General features: G+C 35.4%; 1 protein-coding gene across 1 annotated transcript in view; it reads right to left on the bottom strand.

The window, feature by feature from the left end:
- Positions 1 to 58: 58 nt before the first annotated feature.
- NECAB1 (N-terminal EF-hand calcium binding protein 1) overlaps positions 59 to 10,011 on the bottom strand; it is a 147,239-nt gene continuing 137,286 nt past the window's right edge. Inside the window, exons 11-13 of the mRNA XM_079143806.1 lie at positions 6,552 to 6,629; positions 5,061 to 5,152; positions 59 to 1,273 (exon numbers count right to left, since the gene is read on the bottom strand). Coding sequence (XP_078999932.1) covers positions 1,245 to 1,273; positions 5,061 to 5,152; positions 6,552 to 6,629 — 199 coding nt within the window. The 3' untranslated portion in view covers positions 59 to 1,244. The remainder of the gene's footprint in view (positions 1,274 to 5,060; positions 5,153 to 6,551; positions 6,630 to 10,011) is intronic.

The raw sequence follows: 10,011 nt of genomic DNA, 5'->3' as shown, positions 1-10,011 counted from the left end.
CCAGAGACAGATGGACACACACACACACACACACACACACACACACAACACCCACACATGCATGTGCGTGTTCTAGGTCATATTTTATATTTATGAAATAAAATTTTAATTCACTTTCCTTTTCTCCTGTTTTTTCCAACAATGAAAAAATATGAAAATTTACCTTATAGCTTCTTTCCTTGAAGACCCAGGATTTCAAGGAATTTGGACTAAGAATAATATTGGTAACACATTTCTAGTTGTATTGTATTTTTATAAGCAGGATTTATAACCAGAATAGGAGATTTTTACTAAAAAGATTTAATATCTGAGCTTTTGTAGAGAAAACAATGTAAGGTTCATAGTTTCAGTGTGGAAACTTCTGCCCTGAAGTTTTGTGCTTGTTTTATATTTCCTTTTTATTCATTTGATTTAAAATTTTTATTTTTAAAGCACTGTATTTTGAAATACTGTTTCAAATGTAAATATCTATTTTTCATAAGAAAAGTTAACTATATGCCATAAAATTTAAGCCAGATTTTGCCAAAGTAAAACTCTCCTGTGTGCTTGATAATGTTTAACTTACATTCAGGGAATTATGAAGCTAATAAATGACACTATAGTGTTATATTACTAATTGGTTCCCTAACTTGTCACAGAATTATACACTCATGAAAAACTAGTTTATAATCTGATACAGGGATAGAGATTGTATAGGTTCCAGCCAAGGTTGTTTTATGCCAACCTATTAAATTTTTAAATAATGTAAAGAGAATAGTTATAGGATCATGTGTTGGGAATAGAGTAGATATCTACTGAAGAATAAACCTCACTCAAGAAAGTGTTACTAAAAAAAACATGGCTAAACATTGATGGTAACCCTTTATAGTATATAACAAACTACAAAATCTGCCCTATGAAGTAATATTCTAAAAGTTCTAAAAGTAATGTTTTATAAGTTATTTCTTTATAATTTCTTTTCACAACTTTATTTCTATGTATACTTTTTTCACAGGATTTTGTCACTAGATGACTTTAGGTTGGTAACAATGTAGCAAAGCAATTACCATCAAATATTGAGAATACTGAACTTTGAAAATTGAGCTAAAATTCACAGGAATGATTGATGAGAATACACTTTTGAAGAGTGCACTTAAATATATTAAACAAAAGTATACAGTAGATTAACAAACAAAATTTTCTGACACTTTCAATAGTAACACTTGTTTTGCACTTGGAACCATAAAGAAAATGTCTAGGAACATCTAGTTGTTGTTCAGGACCCACCATGAAGCTGAAAAAGAGAAAAACAATTTTTATAATAGAGAAAACAACTTTCACAGCAAAGCAAGTTCAAGTTGTAAAGGGATCACTTCCCCTACCTTTAGTCTGCCTAAATACTTATCTTTCTAGTCACCACTTTCAGACTCCTTCAGTCAAGATTGAATTCTCCCTATGTGATTGATATTGGTATCACATCTTTTGTCACTTTGGTGCAGTCTAAAACTTTTTGTTGCATACAAATAGGGCTTGTCTTTGCAATGAGATTATAAATGCCCTGATGATAAAATCATGGTGCTATTTTAATATACCCAGTACTGACAGTAGTTAGGACAGTAGTATACACGAGATACTTCTATATGTAATTTCAGAGAATTGAGTATAAGCAAGTGGAGGTGTTACAAATAGAATTTTTAGTATATCTTTATTTTAATATTGCAATTGTTTTCCCCAATGAATATAAATATTCCAAAGACAAACCCAAAGCAAAGAAGTATGGTTGGTAGAATGATACAAGAAACATAAATCGAAAGGAATGAAATGTGCTTTTAAAGCTGTTTAAGTAATGTGCTGGCAATAGGATTTTACTTTCTTGTGTATCCTCTTTTCTCATAACCAAAGACCTTTCTCTTATGCCAAGGAATATTCTACCTCACAGACCAAGTTTTCAAACTCTTTTTGTCTGAATGGTTTGTGATAGCTAATGCACCTGTGCCTGCCATATTACCATGATTCATTTGATGCATTTTGCATTTGAGTGTTCACAGGAATATATTTTCATTTATATTTTTATATCTGGATGCGGACTGGTTTAGTTGCTTTATTTCTTGAGATGTATCTTAGGTAAACTAGTAATCTTAATAAACTGATTAGAAATTATAATTTCTGAATTAAGTTAAAAATAAAACTCCACCCATCCCATGTTTCTAAATGTAATAAATTTTTTCTTTCAGATTTTAATTTTAGGGCTAAGTATGGGCAGGTAATATATTTTTAATTGTGTTTTATTAACCCTAAAAACCAAATAACATGTAATATGCACAAAACTGATTATTAAAATAGTATTAAAAGTCATGGCAATTAAAACCCATAAATAATAATTGTGTGCTATTTCTAGAGTTTTGTTCAGGGAAGTGTCCTGCTGTTGTATCCATGAAACTTTAAAAATAGAGTGGAATGCCCCATTAAATGTTAAACTCTTGTTTGAGGTAGATTTAAAAATTGTATTAGAAAAGCCTGACTTCTTTTTGATCTATCAAATTCCAGTTATCATTTTTGAAATTAGATGTAATTATGAAAATTAATGCAAAATACAGCAGCAATTAAAAGTCATCAAATTGTACTGAATTTGAGTTCAGAGAACAATCGATCCAGTTTTATTTGTGCTCAGTTTTTCTAAGTTAGGAAATTGCTCTGAAAGAGGATAGAATTTATGAACCAGGGCACTAATAATGCGCAGGAAGTTAATCCAAAGTAATAATGAAGTGACCGAAGTTGGGCCAGAAAAATCCTATCAGATTACATTTTCAATAATTGCAGTAGTATTCCCTCAACTGTTAACTCAATAGCCTCCCCTCCTATACTCTATGTTTTTGTTCAGATGTTTTCTGATCCAGAAGGACTTAGGACACCAATAAGAACAATCTTTGTCCTTTCTTTCTGCATTGCTAAACCAGAGCTTTCAGGAGTGAGACAGCTGAAAAATGGATATAATAGCAGATGTAAAAATGATAAATGTAGAACTTTTGGGAGATTTTTGTGCCCGAAAATCAGTGCATTTATGATGTCGTCAAAGTTCATATTCATTCCTTCACTTGGGAAACATCGATTGTTTTGTGCTATCACTAATACTGTACTAGAACAGGTGATATGAAGATAAATAAGATTTGTATCTCATTTTCCTGCATTCTTTGTACAAAGGCTGCAGCAGTCATATTTACAGATTTAATTTATTAGGTCTTTTGAAAATCCCCACTTAGAACAGACTGTTCAAACCTGGAATAAGCTAGAGCTAAGCTAAAGTTTTCTTTGGTAAATTGAAGGCAGTCACTGAAGTCTGTTCCTTAATAACTTGCAGCCTTGCCCACCTGCACTTTTCTTTAAGCTATGATGCCTTCTAATAGAAACTGCACGAATCAGTGTCTATTCAACCATGTCAGACATTTCAAATATATTCATAACTTTTGATTGGAGGAAAAAATTTCAGCTCTAAAGTGAGGGAAATTCTACAATTCTTAAGGCTAGACAAGACCCATCCTTAAGAGCCAGAGTAAATATACTCCTAGCTCAGGCTCAGACTGTAAGGGCCAAGGTGTAGCCACTCACACCTGATCTCCTTGTGTCCTCACCCTGCGCCAATTCCAAAATACCCTTTTTCGCTTTCTATTTGTTCCCCAATCCATCAAAATCTACTGTTATTTTAAATTCTTACCACTCTATTAAAATTACTCTCATGAACCATGATCTTGTCAGATTCCATTTTCAGCCCTATTTTCTCAGTCACTCTACTCGCCCCTGGAGCACTGTATCCCTGCATTTCACTCTTCTATTGACACCTATTATTACTCTGATTCTCCTCCATTTGATTGGTGCCCGTCATTATTCTTAATACAAAGGAGGGTTTTCTCTCTCTCCTGCCTTTTACAGAAAGGCATTTCCCCAGGGTTCTCTTAGATAATTTGTTTTAGCCACAAGCTCAGGCTTCAACCTTCAGCCTCGTGGTTAACTCATGAAAACTCTTATCTGCAAATGAAGTCCCAGACTTACTGGTAGCCTGTAGTTTGGGTGCTTTTCTTTCCTGGAGCAGCTCGTTGCCCTGCCTGATTAATTTCTCTCTGCCCCATGATGCCTGCCTTTGTTCCTGTCAGATAATGCTGACTAGAGCATGCTATCATCTGTCTCAGAAATCTTCAGTGGCTCTAATTACTATTCAGATACCTCATATAAGATATTCTCAGTCTAAAGTTGAGGCTCCATCTCCTTAAAAACTGTTAGATTAAGGTAGTAATCACTTCTCCAAGTTCACAAAGCACATTTTTACCTCTAAGGGTAACTTCTGTTTTATGACCAGAATCAGTTTTTGTCCTGCACACAATTCTGTTTGCAAATATTCCTATCAAACTGGACAGACAGCACTTTATAGGTACCCTCTTTAGCTCCCAGCACAGTGCTCATTTAGAATTAGAGCTCAATCAGTGCCAGGAAATAGGCCAAGCACCCCAGTAACCCCAAATTTGTGTATATTTGTCAATTGAATGGATGGGTAAGATGAACAAATGAATTTTTTGTTCTTAAGATTTGACTAAGCCAGATTTCTTAGACAATTTTATTTTAAACTTTCCCTCTTTCTCTTTTTCTGTCTCCTCCAGTTCTCCTTTCCCCCAACTATGAAAATTATTATGTTATTCTATTATAATAAAAACATTTTTAATCTTCAGCCTAAGGTTCACTTATTTTTAATTGTATTAATACACTAAATTATAGTATGGCAAAGCATTTGAAAATTTTTTTTAAAATATCATGATTTGACTTGTACTTCAAGACTGTTCAAGTTAACCACAAAACCACTAAAAAATAGGTTTAATATAGCCAGCAGTACAAATAGAGCCAACCAAGAACTAAAGACTATAAAACAAATATCTCTTCTTCCCTCTTCCAATTCCCAATTATAACATATGTAAAGAAAATGGTAAAGAGAAATACTATTCATAAAGTATGATGGAAAAGAACATAGGATCCTAGGGGGGAAAAAAAAAAGACAATACACAAGGACCCAAAAATTTTGAATCCAGTATAATTACCAGGAACTAGCATAGTAGATGTGAGTTCTGGAGTTTCCAAGAAATCCACATTACTTCTTTGGAATGTCTTGCTGTAATTCGTCTGAAGGTGGCTGTATAAATGATCACAGGTTAAAGCTCTGTATTTGTAACCTTCCTAAACAGAGGACAGCAGAAATCAAATGCAATCAAGATGGCAAGCTTTTGCTTGATGTGGATCAGAAGTAACCTTGTTAGGCTTAATAAATGAGATTAACTTAATAATTGTCATCAGAAGATAAAACAATAGGAAGTAGACTTTAATATCTGCAAAAAATTTTAACAGAAGAAAGAGTATCTCGGCCATATGGGTGTTTAAAAAATAGCATAGCTAAGGGTGTAAATTTTCCATCCAGACTGGATGAATGAAATGAGAACTATCTTCTAGTGTAGGCCTGGAAGCATGGAGTTGAATAAGTTGCCTTTAAGGTTCCCTTCTACATCTGAAATACTAAACTACTATTGGTATCATTTTGCTTTCATTAAAGCACAAAGTGCTATGTTTCTTGTTATTTTGTCTGCAGTGCTAGGGATGGAACCCAGGGCTTGCTAGGCAAATGATCTGCCACTGAATTTATCTCCAGTCCTTCAAAATGTCTTCTTTGAAGCCAGAAAAATAAAATTTTAAGGTGAAATATGCATCAATTTAATTGCCAGATGTTCTATTACTTCCACTACTATATTTAATACACTTACAATACAGGTTATTGGGGAGCTATATCTTCTATACCATTTAAAACCATCTGGAACTGTTTATATGCGAATAGAAAAATTTTCCTTTATTCCATTTTTTATATATTTGTTAGTTATTGGTAATCACTTTCAATTAAAAGTTTTTCACTTTGCCAAACAGTACCTTTAATTTTCCCCTTTATTTGTAGTATTTAAAGATATTTGGGGAAATGATGGTGATCTTAGCCATTTTATGTAGTTTTATTATAAAGTAATAAGTGGTAGTGCACATCTGTCACCAGCAGCTCAGGAGGCTAAGGCAAGAGGATCTCGAATTCAAAGCCAGCCTCAGCAAAAGTGAGACACTAAGCAACTCAATGAGACCCTATCTAAAATACAAAATAGGGTTGGAGGTGTGGCTCGGTGGTCAAGTGCCCCTGAGTTTAATCACTGGTACTCCACCACCACCAAAAAATTAAGTAATAACCAAAGAAATTATGAAGGTCCAACCTCACCATCACCTCCACCTTCCTTAGACACCCCTGTCCCTAATCTAATTCTCATCTGAAAGCATCGGTAAGATGGTAAGACTCAAAGTTGGGTCAATACTAGAAGTATCTGTGCTTAGAAGTGGTTCCCAATCCGCCAAATAAACTGAAGTGTGGGAATCAGGGTAAAGGTCAAGACCGTTTTTAAAGTGAGGAAAACAGAATGAAGCTTTTCTTACAAGTCTGAAAATTTCATCATGTATGTAGCCACCTCCTGGCTTCACGAAGCAAATCTGCCTTGCTCACAACTTACCTATTCCACACACTACTGTTCTCCCAGAACTCATAAATCATGTAGCGGGGTTCATTTGAAAGCTTCTGTATAGAAATACTGAAGAGGAAAAGAAAAGGTGTAATTTGCCACTGGAAATTAAAGAATCACACTAATTTTTCTAATCATCTTTTTGTGTGTTATGAAACAATTGTCCATTTGTATTAGGTGGAAAAAAAGAACCTGAGGTGCCTGCAGAAAATTGAACAGGTTTGTCAAGAACTAATTTAATATGCTTTTTAATACCCTCACCCCACAACTTTGGATCAAATTTGAGAGGCTGCATTCTGGCAATAATTGCAAGTTTTTTAAAACCACTTTTTCAAATTGAGGAAGATAGGTTTTTTTCCTTCCACATCTTTGTTGATCTTGAAGGTGGGTCAAAGTCTATAATATGTTTTAGAGGAGTGAAGAAAGGAGGTTAACGAAAAAGAACTAGATTTAATCTTGTATCAAGAGGAGCCACTGAAGGTCTTAAAGGCAGACAGTGCCGTGGTTGCAGTTGTGTTTTAAAAGATCCTGCTGATGGCACTGGGGGAGGGATGGAGAATTCAGGCAAAGCAGCGAGAACAGCCAGGAAGGTAATGAAATAGCTTAGATGAGAGGCGATGCGGACCAAAATCATGTTGAAGTGGAATAAAGAGGGACACATTCATAGACTTCATTCATAGACTTATGAAAGAGTGGGAAATAAAAATATACCTTTAAAATCTTAAAATACAGCTTTTTTAGCCTAATGTTTCATAATAAATTCAGATTGAAAAGCAAAACAAGGAGTTAGGAAAACAAGGATTTTGAATTTACCAGCAAAATAATGAAAATTTAGGATTTAGCTAGGTGTGACCAGCAGGTGGCAGTAACCACACACAAGACTTTTATCACTTTTTTCCCCCTTTAGTTTGTACTTGTTTTTTTCGTAGTTATCATCTAATTTGGTTCATTAAGGTATGATGTAACAAATATTGTAATTAACGCAACTTTAGATTTTTCTGATCAAAGTTTTACTATAGGGTCATAAGCATTGAATTAAAAATGAAGTTTGTGATTTTCTCATCCCAACCATTCATGAAAGAGATTTCTGCAGGAAGATTTCTTAAAAATCTCTGCAAATTAATGTGCACATGGGCTTTTTTCTTGGGGAGTCTATAACTTCCATCAGAGTCTTAAAAAGGAGCCTATAATTCCCAAACATTGCTTAATAAGTAATGTAATGGACAAATTTTAATCCATGTCTGTTTTCTTTAGGATAAAGTTTAAAGTACTCAAACTTGCATTTCAAGATCTTCAATTGCCTCTTGCAAACTAATTTGTATTACTTATTACACTGAAGACCCACTTATTATGCTACCTGAGCCTTTCATTTTCTGGAGTAGCCATGAGACCATAAGAAATTCACAAAATTTTAGCAGAATTCTGAAATCTTTGAAGGATTAAAGAGGATATCACAGTGTGATAATGGTAGTGGTTCAAAAAATGCTCCGTGGAACTACCACTCTACTACGGATTAACTGTGTCACCTCAGACCCTTTACTCAACCAGTTTCCTCATCTATGATGACGGTTTTATGAAGCTTATGGGACCCTCCCTTCCTCTCACCTTCCTCCTGTCTTTGTGTATGTACCCTGCCTTAGCACTCAGAGCCTAACTAATGAAGAAAAGACAAAGGGAGGACAGTCCCCTCACTCTCCATACTGAACTCAGGTCACCAGTTTATTTTATCCACCTATTGACAAATGGTTAATGGTTCAATGCACACCCATTAGTTCTTAAGGCTGTCACAGGCCTGGTTGTTGCAATATAATCCACATTCATGACATGGAGTTTTGAGCACATTGGAGTTCTAGAATTTTTTTTAGCTGAGAGTGATTTTGGAAATCATTTTGTTAAACAACTATGACACTTTAGGACAAGAACATGGTTTTCATTGCTCACTGCCTTCATAAATGGAGATTAGATTCTAAGATCTTTGAAAGCAGAAACTTTTGTTTTCTGGTGTCAAGCTGGTTCTGAGAGTATACGGTATATACCACATTTCTTCAACACCAAAAGAGGGGCTAACCAGCTTTAGTGATTACAAAAATAAGTGAAGAATAGCATCGTGTGTGTGTGTGTGTGTGTGTGTGTGTGTGTGTGTGTGTGAGTGTGCATGACATGTGCCTGTGTGCATTATACACTGGTTCACACAAATGATGTGCTTGTGTGCTGAAGTCTTTCAATAACTTGGCTTTCTAAAACCTCAATCGACTCATGACAAAGCTTCTGTCATTTCTCAAATGTCCAAGTCTCTTAGTCAAATACGTAAGAGGCAAAAATGCCTCTAATTCATTTGCCTGAGTTTAAGAAATCAAGACCTTGTTGTCATTGGAACAGGAAGGATATTGTGTATTCTACCACAATTCGAGAATCTCTGAAGTTCACCAAACACTGACAAGTATTAAACATAGGTTTCAGAGTCAAACTTGGTCCTTGTTTCCTTCTAAGCTGGATGGAATAAATACCTCTTATGATTGCTGGGAAGACTTAAGTAATAGATACTAGATGCCAATCGTACATCCTCAGTAATTTCCATTTTTTATGATGGCAGCATTCTGTGTTTAACCATAGTGAGATGAAGCTAAAAATTATGAAAGAAGAAACTGCAAAAGTCTGATAATCCACTGAGCTTTATTTTATCAGTCAAATACTAGGCAACTGAACTGGCCACATGCAAGCACAACTGATGTCATGAATGGTGTTTTAGTCAGCTTTTTGCTGCTGTGACTAAAAGATCTGACCAGAACAATTTTATGGGAGGAAAAGTTTATTTAGGGGCTCACGGTTTCAGAGAGCACAGTCCATAGCCAGCAGGCTCCATTCGTGGGGCTTGAAGTGAGGCAGGACATTATGGCGGAAGAGTGTGGTGGAAGAAACAGCTCACGTAATGATCAGGAAGCAGAGAGAGACTCTGCTTGCCAGATACAAATATGTACCCCAAGGTCACACTCCCAATGAACCACCTCCTCCAGCCACACCCCAGCTTTCAAGTTACCACTGAATCCCATCAGGAGATTAATTCACTGATTGGGTTAAGGCTCTTGTAACCCAATCATTTCTTCTCTGAATCTTCTTGCATCGTCTCACACATGAGCTTTTGGGGACACCTCACATCCAAACCATAACAAATGGCATTTGATTTTTCATTGGTTGATACAGGTAGAGGATTGAATTTGATTAACCAGGACAGCTGAAAACTTGACTTTAGACAAGCACACTGGCATAGCATGTTCCCCACATACACCATTGTGTGTGGTAATTCTCTGATGCTCATTCCATCTGGTAGTCTACACTCTGGTAATTCCACTCAAAGAAAAATTAGTGGAAGCATCAGCAATAAGAAGTGAATGAAGAACCATTAAGAAACAAACCAGTCTTGCAAAGGAAAAGGAGAAGCTGAGAGTCTATT

This window comes from Sciurus vulgaris (genome assembly GCF_902686455.1).
Source record: "Sciurus vulgaris genome assembly, chromosome: 1".
Taxonomy (NCBI): domain Eukaryota; kingdom Metazoa; phylum Chordata; class Mammalia; order Rodentia; family Sciuridae; genus Sciurus; species Sciurus vulgaris.
This window is presented reverse-complemented; position numbering and strand designations above follow the sequence as displayed.